We start from the raw sequence: 13,500 nt of genomic DNA, 5'->3' as shown, positions 1-13,500 counted from the left end.
TCAAACATCTAGGTTTGAGTTCATTTTCCTTTTCTCAATTTTTCTACCTCACTATGTCCCCTGAATTGCTGCTTCTTGATGAAGAGTCACAGGTCCCACCTATAGATAAGAGAGTCACTCAAAGGTATGAACACCAGGTGGCAGGGATTGGGTAGTCGCCCACCCTTCCGTTGGATTCATATTTGTTTAATTAATTTGTATCCCCAGCCACATCTTGTTGGCAGGGACCATTTCGTTTTTAGCTCACTGTTCTGCCTCTGTCTCTCAGCTTCCAGTAAAATATGGTTTTTGAAGAATTGATGAAATAAATAGAGAAAAACTCTAATAAGCCTCAAAAGGAAGGCAATTTAATTAGGAACATAAACAATAGAAGTAGAGTCACTAACAACAGGCATCAAGTTTACTCTAACTTACCTCTGACTTCCATTAAACTATCTTAATTTATGCAGGTTTACTTTTTTTAAAAAATTAATTTTTGTTGTGGAAAGTATTACAGATGTTCCCCTTTCCTCTCCCCCATTGACCCCCCTCCACCTAGTACCTGCCCATAACCCCATCCCCCCACCCTAGGCCTTCACCACACTATTGTCTGTGTCCATGGGCTATGCATATCTACACGAATAAAAGAGAAATATGTAAATTAACCATCACTTTGTGACACCTACCAGCCAATCAGAAATGAGCATGCAAATTAGTGGGGCAAAGATGGCAGCCACAGAGCCAGCTGGAGTGGGTGGGAGGCTTGGGTTGCCTCTGGTGATGAAGGAAGCCAAGCTTCCTGCCCATCCTGGCTGGCCTCTGAAGGATGGGCCTGTGGGCGGCAGTCACAGAACCAGCCCAGCACACGAGAGGCTTGGTTCGCCAAGGCGACCTAAGCTTCCCACCTGCCCTGGCCGGCTGCTGAAGAAGGGGCCTGAAAATAACCCTCAGCCCCTCACCCAGGCTGATCATGCCACAATCGGGGGGGTCCCCACTGGGGGGCGTGGGTCCCCACTGGGGGACGTGGCCAGCCTAAAAACAGCCCTCAGCCCCTCACCCAGGCTGGCCACATCCCCCCAAGAGGGGACCTTCATCCCAATGTGGTGTGGCTGGCCTGCAAAATGCCACAGCCCCTCACCCAGGCCGCCCCTGCAATCTGAGGGGTCCCAGATTGGAGAGGGTGCAGACTGGGCTGAGGGACAACCTCCCTGCCATGCACGAATTTCATGCACCGGGCCTCTAGTATGCATATAAGTTCTTTGGTTAATCTTTCCCCCCACCTCCCCCAGGTTTACTTTTAATTTCTGCTCTTCCACACCACTTCCAGGGACTGAGCATATCATATTCTACTCACTTATTGGCTTGTAGAAAAACTCTCTTTGAACACATCCTTCAGCTTCCTTGTGATGATGCTATCTCAAACATAGCTTCCTGTTTGGGTCAGTGTTCCTGCTTACTTACTGAGCAGGATATGGGCTTAATTACTTGCATTTCTTTGGATAATAACTCAATTTCTGTAAGCCTTACTTTTCTCAAATCTAAAATGATCGAAATAATACCTACCTCAGGGTGTTGTCGCAAAGATTAAGTGAGATGACATGAAACTATCCTGTCATGTGTTTCCTAACATTTCCCATGAAACACATCTTAGTTTCCATCCTTTTTCCCTTGGCAGTTCACTGTGCAAAAGCTTTGCTCACCATGTCTTTTCAATTGTATTCCCTGATGGCATGAGAATAAAAAATTTAATTAGCCAGACCACTCTTAAATGTTCTGTGAGATTATGTAATTTCCATCCACGTCATATGGATGTGATGCTGGATGGTAGACAATTAGAATCTCCAACGGGGCTAGTCCAAGGGCTGGTCTTCCAGGGTCCTTGGTGTTAAATGGTTGGATAGCAAAATATAATTTCTTTAGTGAGTAAATGCAATTGAGGTATATCATTATCAACTAATGAGGAAGACATGTTTAAAGCAATCATTATATTATATTTGTACTTTTTCAGATATAAAGTTAAGGTATTTTTATAGATTCAGTAAATAAAGCATAAGAAAAAGATGCCTTGACTTCTGTTATATAATTGGTTTCTAGTTTTGTTGTTTCCTTTTCCCCCCTATATGATTAACACATTTTTCTCTTCATGGAGTTGTCTCTTTCATATTTGAGTTATGAACATGTCATCAGTACATTCAATTATAAGCTATGATTTCCTCTTATGATACCATATTTGCACACTAGGTCTTTGATGTTTCTACCAACTATAACCAGGACTTATCATAACTCATACTCTTGAATTTTTAATACCACAAACAGAAATGACAAATACCTAGTGCTGCCTGGCTGGCATGGCTCAGTGGTTGAACATCAACCTATGAACCAGATCACGGTTCGATTCCCGGTCAGTGCATATGCCCAAGTTATGGGCTTCATCCCTAGTGTGGTGTGTGCAGGAGGCAGCTGACCAATGATTCTCTCATCATTGATGTTTCTATCCCTCTTTCCTCCTCCCTTCCTCTCTGAAATCAATAAAAAAATATATATTTTTTTAAAAAAATAACTAGTGCTTTAGTGAATACAAAAAATGAAAGAGAAGTTGCTAAATAAGAAAAAAAGAATTAAGACTATTGTCTCAATTTTTGTTTTGATCCCATTAAAAAATGGGGGAAAAAACATGTTGCCTTTTTTTTCCAGAAATGTGGTAATTTTTTAAAGTTGTGTATGTAAATGTCATCAGGCCATAAATTTAGGTGGGCAAATACTTTCATTTTCTTCACTTTTATCTGTCAACTTATTTGATACAGGAAATGCAGTCTTGCAGCTTCTAGGTTCGCTTAGTAACATTTGTGATTTTTTTCTCAGTAAACTCATAGTGTGAGCTCTGTCAGTACAGAGTTATTTTTTTGTCCTTTTCCTCTTAGGATGGCATCTAAGGTGGCAAGGATGGATGACATACAGGGCACTCAGACATAGATAAGGGAGAGGCATCTGGCTCACAGCCATCTCCTGGAACCTGTGACAATGTTCCTGGCACCTCTTTGGCCACCTGTTCTCTACTGCTGCATGTTCCGAGATGTTTGTGGAACTGCCATGACCCCTTGCCCTTTATCCCAACCTTCCAGCTCCATTGGGGGTAATGAGTTTCTCAGTCACTTCTGCTCCCTTCTCTGGGAATCTCAGAATACTCTCTTGGGTCTCTTGGGTTAGTATGACTCCAGGTTGTAAATTGAGGTGGTATCTCTGTGGCACCAAAGTGTCATAGCGGGAATCTAAGCAAACCCCTTTGCATTGCCTCAGTAGGCTGAGCGTTCACAGCTCTGGCAATTTGTATCATTAGGTCCTCCCAAACACATCTGAAGTTCCCACTGACCCCTTAACCTTCTCAGCTCCCATCCCCTACGCCAGTGGTTCTCAACCTTCCTAATGCCGCGACCCTTCAATACAGTTCCTCATGTTGTGGTGACCCCCAACCATAAAATTATTTTTGTTGCTACTTCATAACTGTAATTTTGCTACTGTTATGAATCATAATGTAAATATCTGATATGCAGATGTATTTTAGCCGACCCCTGTGAAAGGGTCATTCGAACCCCAAAGGGGTCGCGACCCACAGGTTGAGAACCGCTGCCCTAGGTCTTACCTGGGGAAGGGAGTGCAATGGGCTCAGTAGTAGGAAAGCTGAATCCAATCTTTCCCTTCCACTTTTAAAGCTTCTCTGTCCTATGCATGAGAAAACGTGATGTTATTCATGGGGTAGATTCATTGTTTATCCTATTCTCTTTTCTTTTTGCTGTTTACAGCATAAACTTTATACTCGGCTCTATGAGACACATGACAACTAGAATGTCTATTGCAAATAGACATTGTTTGCAAAATGTCTGTCTAGTGCAAATGAGAAGCCTTATAATTTTCAGAAGCTCATTTTGGAACTCTAAGCTAAAAAGAGTTTTGGTACTACCTGTTGTGGTCTCCAGCTAACAAAGGACCCTGAAGCAATGACATTTATTGATTCACTGTGGAGAAAAGGAAAGTTGTAGGAAACTATTCGTAAATAATGTGAAAAATTCTTAATAGTTTCAAAATTTTACTAGCCCCCCAAATTTCCCCAAAACATGTTATATCAGTAATTGTCCTTAAATCCATAAATTTTTCAGGTCAGGGGAAACTGGCAATTAATGTGTGAGCAAAAGAGCATAGGTAGCAGGAGCAGGACCTAAACTGGCCCATCAGTTTTTAATCAGATTTAATACTTTATTCTGGAACAATCACTTGGCAATAATTCTGAAGTTTAATATTAAGTGTACAACTAGAAATTTAGTAAACACGTTTTTAAATCATCAGAACTTACTTAGGGTCAAATAGTATAGCACAAAAAATAAAAATAAGAGTGAAAAAGGGAGGTGGTGGTAGTGGGGGGGGGATCAGCCCACGTAGTTTATATGTGTGTTGGAAGTATAAGAGATCAGGGACATCATGCAAAATGCTCATGGAGCTAAACAAAGAATTGCTATTTGATGATTATTCACAGTATCAATGTATACAACTGAAAATCTGATCAGTTTTCAAATCTTATATATTTCATGACTGGTGACTGGATGAAGACTAAACAGTAACCTCTAAACTTCCTCATGTTCCCTGGAGGCACAGGGATATGCTAAATGTGAAGTTAGATATTTGTTCATTTACTTATGTGAAGGCTATTCCTTCTTGTTCCCTTGGTAGGTTTTCTCTCTCTCTCTTTATGGAGATGATGCTGGCAGTATGTAGGATTACTGAAATATAATCATAGATTTTTGAGACTATACATGAAACCACCCAAAACATTTTCCCTCAAAGCAAGATTTTGGGATGGACAGGAGTAAGTCATATAGAATTGGAAATTTACAATTACTAGGAACAATAGTATAGTTTAGATAAAACGTCAACCTCAAACAATGTAAAACTCACTGATGGGCTCTTTGAAATAAACTCAGGGGCCTGAGTGGAATTTAGAGTAATGCCAAATAAATGTTTTTGCCGGAACTGAGGAATTGCCTTTTGTATTTTCTCCACTTTTAGATATATCCTATTTCCTATGCTTTTATCCCACAGACTATTCAAAATCCATCAGACAGCCATCAATCTAAACATCAAACAATTCTAAAAATACTTTGCAAGCAAAGTTAACTCTGTTGAAATATTTGACAAGTTAACTTTTAAAATAAAGCTTACCCTGAATCTTTTAAAAGTGAAAGTGGACATCTATATACATAAAGTATTATCCTATATAATAAAAGGGTAATGTGAAAATTGACCCTAATGACAGATAGGCCAGAGAATGACTGGTTGCTATGACACACACAGATCACCATGGGGCAGACACTCAACACAGGAGCTGCCCCCTGATGGTCAGTGCGCTCCCACAGCGGGAGCATCACTCAGCCAAAAGTTGGGCTGACGGCTGCAAGCACAACAGCAGTGGCGGGAGAGGCTCTGCAGTGCTAAGAATGTCAGACTGTGGCTTAGGCCTGCTCCCTCTGTAGTCGGACATCCCCTGGGGGGTCTTGGACTGCAAGAGGATGTAGACTGGGCTGAGGGACCCTCCCCCCATGCACTGGGCCTCTAGTCTTCACTAATAAAAGAGAAAAATGGTAATTGGCGTACGACGATACCCTTTTCATTGGCTAATCAGGGCTATATGCAAATTAACTGCCAACTATGATTGGCAGTTAACTGCCAACAAGATGGCGGTTAATTTGCATATGTAGGCACAATGCAGGGAGGCGAAAGGGAAAGCAGGAAGAAGCCCCCTGCCACTGACAGTGATCGGAAACCCAGGGGGGAGCTAAGAGCTGGGGGGCAGGGCAAAGGAGGCCCCGGGGCCGCCTTTGCCCTGCCCCCCAGCCATGATCAGAGAATCAGGCGCCTTTGCCGCCCTGGCCAGTGATAGCAGGAAGTAGGGGTGGAGCCAGCGATGGGAGCTGGGCACGGTCGAAGCTGGCAGTCCCGGGAGCTAGGGGTCCCTTGCCTGAGCCTAAAGCGGAGCCCACGATCACGGGGCCACTGCAGCTGCGGGTCCCCGCTGCCCGGGCCGGACGCCTCAGCCAGAGGCGTCCTGCAGGGGCAGGGGCGGAGCCCGCACGATCACGGCGCCCCCCGCTGCCACTGCGGGTCCCCGCTGCCCGGGCCGGACGCCTAGGCCAGAGGCGTTAGGCCTGGGCAGGGGCGGAGCCTGCAACCACGGGGAGCTGGGGGTCCCCTGCCCAGGCTTGACACCTCTGCCGGAGGCCTCAGGCCTGGTCAAGGGGCCGATACGGTGATTGGTGATAGGAGGGTGATGAGGGTCAACTCCTCTGGCCGAGGCATCAGGCCTGGGTGGGGGGCTGAGCCGGGGATTGGGGGGATATGATGGTCCCCTTGCCCAGGCCTGAAGCCTGGGTCAGAGGCGTCAGGCTTGGGCGGGGGGTGGAGCAAGCGATCAGAGGGAGATGGGGGTCCCCTGCCCAGGCATGATTCCTGGGCCAGAGGCCTCAGGCCTGGGCAGGGGCCAGAGCCAGTGATCGGGGGGAGATGGGGGTCCCCTGTCCAAGCCTGACACCTCTAGCGGAGGTGTCAGGCCTGGGCAAGGGGCCAATCAGGCAATCAGAGGGTGATGTTCGTCGACGCTTCTGGCCGAGGCATCAGGCCTGGGCAAGGGGCAGAGCCAGCAATCGGAGGGATCTGGGGGTCAACGCCTGAGGGCTCCCAGTATGTGAGAGGGGGCAGGCTGGGCTGAGGGACACTCCCCCCCCCCACACACACACACCCAGTGCACAAATTTCGTGCACCGGGCCCCTAGTGTTAATTATAATTATGTAAAACTTCATGAAGTTAATGATTATTTCAGTTGGAATGTATGCAACCATAATTCAAATTTTTTTTTAATAGATACATATTTCAACATATTGTCCATTATACAACATGGATTAGTCCACCTTGGAAAAGGCATTAGCTCCCAAAGAGCCTTGCCCTTTCTTAGTTTTGGGCCTTTGCATGTGCTGTTTTGACTACCTGGAACACCCTTCCCTTTCTCGTTTGCTAAAATATACTCATCCTTCTGCTCAGCTCCCTCAAAAGAGCCTGCCTGATTCAGTTGTTTATCAATACTTCACTGATTGACTGCTCACCACACATCACATCACCCACATTACAAACACTCTTACAAAAACACTAAGAGACAAGTCTCTGACTGCAGGAGCTTACATTCTAGTTGAGGAAGAAAAGAAAATAAGCAAGTAATTATTTATATGCATAATAGATATATTTTATTATGCATATTTATTTTTTTTGGTTTCATGTCTCTTGTAATCATTTCCTTTAAGAACATAGAACTTTTCCTCATTCACTTTTAATTCAACACCAAATGGTATTTTATTATGTAGATTTAAAATAATTTATTATAATTTATAAAATCAGCCTCCTATTGAAGGAATTTTAGGTTCTTTTTATTCTCAGGTTCTTACTAAAAGCGATGCACACCTGACACTAATACAAAATAATATTGAATGTAAATTGTAATTTAAAAATAAAATTATATAAAATAGAAAGTGATTTCAAGTATAAAAATAATAAAAGACAAAAGGGATACAATGACCATAGTGATACATCATTCACATCAGACTTTTATAAATCCTGGTGAGTAAATTCCAGGAAGTGAGTACGCTAGGTCAAAGTATATGTGCATTTGTAGCTTTTATAGTTATTTTTCATTTATTCTCCGGAGATGTGCACTGAATTATACTCATAACCTAATATGTGACTTATTCTTTATCCCCATTAATATCAAGAGAGTTCATAATCAAACTTTTTATTTTTTGCCAATCTAAGAGGTGAACTGGGGTATCTGTCTAGCTTTTATTTGTATTTTTCTTACATTACTTTTTAACTTTTAAAAGTAATTTTCCTTTTCTTTATGATCTAGTCACATCTTTTGGTCATTTTATCAGGTGGTTATTTTTGCATTATTATTTTAATCTACTAGTAATTTTATTTATTTGTTTTTTTATTGTTTAAAGTATTACAAATAGTAGTATTATTGATTTTTAGATATTTTCATACTGGGAAGATTAACCTCTTGTGACATAAGTTACAAATGATTTTTTTAAAAATAGGTTGTTGCTTGATAAAATTTTCTCTTATGATTCATTAGTTTATTGAGGTAATCCTATGACTTTCTTTTTAGCTTTGTTAATACAATGAATTACATATTAATTGATTTGTTAACACGTGCCACAATGTTTTGATTCTGAAAATTTGAAATTGTAATTTTTACAGAAATTTCAATTTCATTGTTTTTATTTTTTTGAAATCTTAGTATGATATGTATTTCCATATGATGTTAGAATCCACTTGGCTAGCACCCAATTAAAAAAATGTACTTTTTGGAGGAATTATATTAAATTTATTCATCAATTTGAGGAGAATTGGCATTTTTCTTGATTTTCAATGTTATTCAAGTATTTTTGTTATTCAGATTCAGGAGTGCTTCAAATGTTTTTTATGTAGGTCTGGAACATTTCTTGGTAATATATTTGGAGCAGTTTTAAATTTCAGATGCTTGTTTCTAATATTTTCTACCAAGCTACTAAATAATCTTTTTGCTTATATCAGATATTAAATTATGTAATGTGAAAGTAGTAATAATTTACTTCTATTTTTCAATTTTTATAACTGCAAAATCTAATATTATTGAAACCACCTTTGGTGTTTCTCCATTAAGTCCAAGTTTGATTTTTTAGGACATAGGTATTTCATTTCAATAATTGTTTGTTTATAATTATTTTGTTAAGATTTTCTTTTAATTCAGAATAGTTGCAGAATGTTGAAAATGTTTTTGCAGGTAATCCTAGAGAGGTGATTCTATGATTTTCTTTTTAGCTTTATTATTATAATTAATTGTACATTAATAAATTTGCTAATATAGACCCATTCTTGTATTCTTTAAATGAAATATATTCTTCATAACACATTAATAATTTAATATGCTGTTAGAATCTCTGAAGTCATATTGGCTTTTTTTTATCTGTGCAATTCTAACCTCATATGACACTAAATATTGTTTTTGAAAATAATGGAAATATCTCCCTCCCATATCCCCTCTATTTGTTTGTTTGTTTTTATGCTTTGGAATAGTTTAAATAGCATTGGAATTATCTACTCTGAAAAGAGTTGATAGAATTTCCCTATAAGTCCTTATTCTTTCATAAATTTTAGGTGTTTCAGATGATTTTTCATTTCTTCTATTAAAATCTCTTGGTTTAAATTTCTTTCTCTTTTGGAATTAATTTGGATAAATATTCTCTTAGAATATCATCCATTTTATCTAGGTTTTATAATTGATTGCAGCAATCTAGCCTTTATGATGTCCTTACTTTTCCCTTTATTGTGATTATCCTTCCCCATAATATTCCATTTTTATAGATATACTGTCTTGTATTTTCTCAATCAGTTGGTATCCTTCCCCATCACAGAAGTTTTTACTTATGCATTAATGGAACTATTATTTTGTTTTCTGATAATTAACTTCAGCTTTTACCTTTATTAATTGCACACTACTCTTTTATTTCAATTTATTTTTATGTTGTTTATAACTTGTTTAGTCTTATTATTGATTCGTTTAATTAAAATTTCTTGATCTAAAACCTGAAGTTATTAACTATTTTCTATGCCCTATTCTAGTAATATACAAATATATTTTTCTACAGTATTATCTTTTCAAACAATTCTACCAATTCAGTTTGATCCTAAAAGTACTTTGAGACAAATTTTATTTTAATGGTAATTGAGTCTTTTTGTTGTCTGAATTTGTTATTAATTACTAGTTTTATTGCATTGTAATAAAAATATATTCAACAATTTATCCACTTTGGAAATGTTAAGGTTTTGTATTTAGTTTTAGCTAATATTTTATGAGCACTTCTAAAACAGCTATCTTTACTTCAGAGTAAAGCATTAAACATTTGTCAATTTGATTTACCTTCTTAATTGATATTTTTGTCAACTTGATCTTTCATAAACTCAGGTTAATCAAGTTCTTCTAACACAGAATATTTCTATAGCTCTTGTAGCTTCTATAATGTCTAATTTATGAATGTTGCTGTCCTGTTATATAATGTCTAGAAATTCATAACTGTTTTATCTTTATTTTGAATTAGTTTAATTAGCATTAAAGAATCTCCTTATTTAAATCATCTTATTCCTTTTTTGGTCTGAATTCCTTCTTCTCTGATATAAAAATTACATCCACATTTGATTTTCTTTTGCATTTTCCATTTATACTTTTGCCCAGCCTTTTGTTTTGTTTTTATATTTCTTTATTTTATATTTCTTTTTAATTTAATTTAATATTTTTTTTTTATTTTTCATCATCATTTATTCCCTCTATGCCCTCTTCCATCTCCACCCTCCACCCCCTACCCCAACCCACTTTTATCATTTTTCTTTCTGAATCATTTATTGTAACAGTCTCTGATTTCTGGTACAATATGATAGCATTGTTTTTTAATACATTAATTAAACTCATTGGCATTTGCAGTGACAGCTGTCTGGTCTTAATTTAATGGCATACTTTATGCTTCTAGAACTTTGTAAAGGTTTGTTTTGCTATTTTTGTTCATTATTTTTTGTTGTTGTTAATCTTCACCTGAGGATATTTTTCCATTGATTTTCAGAGAGAGTGGAAGCATGGGAGAGAGAAGAGAAAGGGAGGGAGTAGAAAGAGACGGAGAGAGAGAGAGAAAAAGAGATTGGTTGCCTCCCGCATGCTACCCATCCAAGGCCATGGATTGACTCTGAAACCCAGGTACGCACCCATGACTGGGAATAAAACCCTCAACCCTTCCATGTTTCAGGCCCACGCTCTAACCACTGAACCACTGGCCAAGCCTTATTTATTAGTTTTAATTAGTTTTTCTGATAGTCAAGATTTTAATTTAAAATTTTACCTTTTCTATTAGTTCCCTTTCATGAGCAACAATAGAGTTAGCAGGTTTTATCTTCCTCTGCCTATTCTCTCATTACCCCATGATTTAGTCAATTTTTACTTTCTTGGTGTTTACTTGTATGTTTAGATCTGATTGTGCTTCTATTACTTGATCTATCAAGTTTAAATTATAGATGATTATGCAGTGAAATTACTTTACTTCCCCCTACTTTGTTAGTTATTTTTACATTATCATGTAACATTTTATTTATGTTCTATCTCCACATTTGTTTATTCTTAGTTCTATAATTAAATACGTTCAATAGTCATCAAACATCATAATTTCCCTAGTCATCTCTTGGCTGACTTAAGTTCACCCTTAGGCAGGTTTTCAAGAAGAGTTTATGGGAAAAAAATATTAGCTGAACTCTTGTTTGATCAACACCAATAACCTTTACACAGTTTGCCTTATCCAAACCTAATATTTGTACGTTATGTTTTCTTTCTCTTTCTTTGAGTATCATACAGGTATTTCTACATTACTCTCTGTCAATAAATGGTTGCATTAGATAAATTTGAGGCCACACTAATATTTTTGCCTTTATTCTATATTCACCCTTTTTGTTTGCAAACACAGTTCTGTTTGTTTGTTTTTTCATCTTCAAAATCCATTAACTTTAATAAGCTATAAATAAAATTAACCACTCTAGGTTAATTCTCCCAAGTCTTTCAGACAATTTTGTATTTATTTCAATATGTAGATTTAAATCAGTTTTGATTTTATCAAAATTGTCTTGAATTATAACTTTTTTAAGATGATTATTTTAAAACACCTTCAGGTTTTATTTCATTTTTTAAATATGTTATTGATTTCAGAGAGAGGAAGGGAGATGGAGAGAGGGATAGAAACATCAATCATGAGAGAGAATCATTGATCGGCTGCCTCCTGCACACCCCCTACTAGGGATCAAGCCTGCTCATCAGGAACTAAACTGCTACCTCCTGGTTCATGGTTGGCAGCTCAAACACTGAGCCACACCTGGCCTGGAGAATTACACCATTTTAAAAAGTTTTTCTGTTTGTTTGCTTTCCTTCTTTGGAAGTTCACTCTGGTGGTGATAGAACTGTTTTGCCTATTAATTTATTACTAGAGGCCCAGTGCACGACATTTGTGCACTGGAGGAGTGGGGTCCCTCAGCCCAGCTTGAGCCCTCTCGCAGTCCCGGACTCCTTGGGGGATGTCTGCCTGCCGGCTTAGGGATGTCCACCTGCCAGCAAATCACAGTTTGGTCTATTTGCATATCAGGGTTTTATTATATAGGATTTTCTCCCTAAACTATTTTAAATCTTTTTTTTCCTCACAGCTATCCTCTGTCCCTTGATGTAGTTTCCTGACATCCTTGCATTCCTTCCAAATTCTTCTCTTTTTTCTAATATTTTCTGATTTCTGCAAGCTCATTTTTTACTCTCCTATTGTCACACTATAATCAGTCCTATTCCTGCATTTCTACTTGGCAATTTTCCATTTATGGAAAATTATTTTATTAAGTTTCTATTGTTTTACTTATTCACTATTTTATAGCCTTTTTAAAGTTAAAAATTTATTTAGAGACAACTTACTACCAGGAATATTGTATTACTCTTCCTCAAATTTTATATTTTTCTTTAAACTATTTTGTATTTTTTCCATCTATTACACATTCACATAATTTTCCTATAACAAAAATTAACATTTTAATTAAAATTTGAAAGTAACCAATTTCTTTAGAAAATTATTCAAAAATTTTCAACTATTATATAGTTTTTTTGTTTGTTTGTTTGTTTTTACAGAGAGGATGGGAGAGGGATAGAGAGTTAGAAACATTGATGAGAGAGAAACATCCATCAGCTGCCTCCTGCACACCCCCTACTGGATATGTGCCTGCAACCAAAGTACATACCCTTGACCAGAATCGAACCTGGGACCCTTCAGTCTGCCGGCCAATGCTCTATCCACTGAGTAAAACCGGTTAGGGCTATTATATAGGTTTTTTTTATACCATTTCTCTTTGGGGGTTTTATTGTAAAATACATTGTTTTAATGCTTTTCTTTTTTTAGATTTTATCTTTGTTTTAAAATTTTAAAAGCCAAACATTTTTATTCATTTCATTTTATTTTAAATATGAGAAAGGTAATTAAATATAGCTCTTTATAAAAACAATATAACTGGTGATATGAAAAGTTGATTTAATCCTTAGTCTTGATATGGTTATAAATATGAATGGTTTTAAGATATCATATGGAATTTACATATTCAAGTATTTGATAACTTGTATCAAACATGTTTTCAATATGCAGGGCCTAGATTTCTATATTAATTGTGATTATTTTTGTAGACCAAAGTATCTAATGTTGTTATTTATATTTTAGGTTAGTGGGATGGTTTGGTCATGAACTCAGCACCAGATTTAAAATGGATAACAGTAAGTGTATTCCATTTTACTTTACAAGTCATTTTATTTTTACTTTAATTGTCATCAGTCTTTGTATGATATGTAATATACATGCCTCCTGGAGAATGCACTTTGAAAATGCCACTGAG

General features: G+C 37.6%; 1 protein-coding gene across 1 annotated transcript in view; it reads left to right on the top strand.

Moving 5' to 3' along the window:
* Nucleotides 1–13,500, top strand: part of KYNU (kynureninase) — a 109,580-nt gene that overhangs the window by 81,767 nt on the left and 14,313 nt on the right. The window contains exon 11 of the mRNA XM_059704561.1: nt 13,329–13,381. Within this exon, the coding sequence (XP_059560544.1) occupies nt 13,329–13,381 (53 nt within the window). The remainder of the gene's footprint in view (nt 1–13,328; nt 13,382–13,500) is intronic.

Source organism: Myotis daubentonii, chromosome 7 (assembly GCF_963259705.1).
Source record: "Myotis daubentonii chromosome 7, mMyoDau2.1, whole genome shotgun sequence".
NCBI classification, from domain to species: domain Eukaryota; kingdom Metazoa; phylum Chordata; class Mammalia; order Chiroptera; family Vespertilionidae; genus Myotis; species Myotis daubentonii.
Note: the sequence above shows the minus strand (reverse complement) of the source record. Positions and strands in the feature narration are given on the sequence as shown.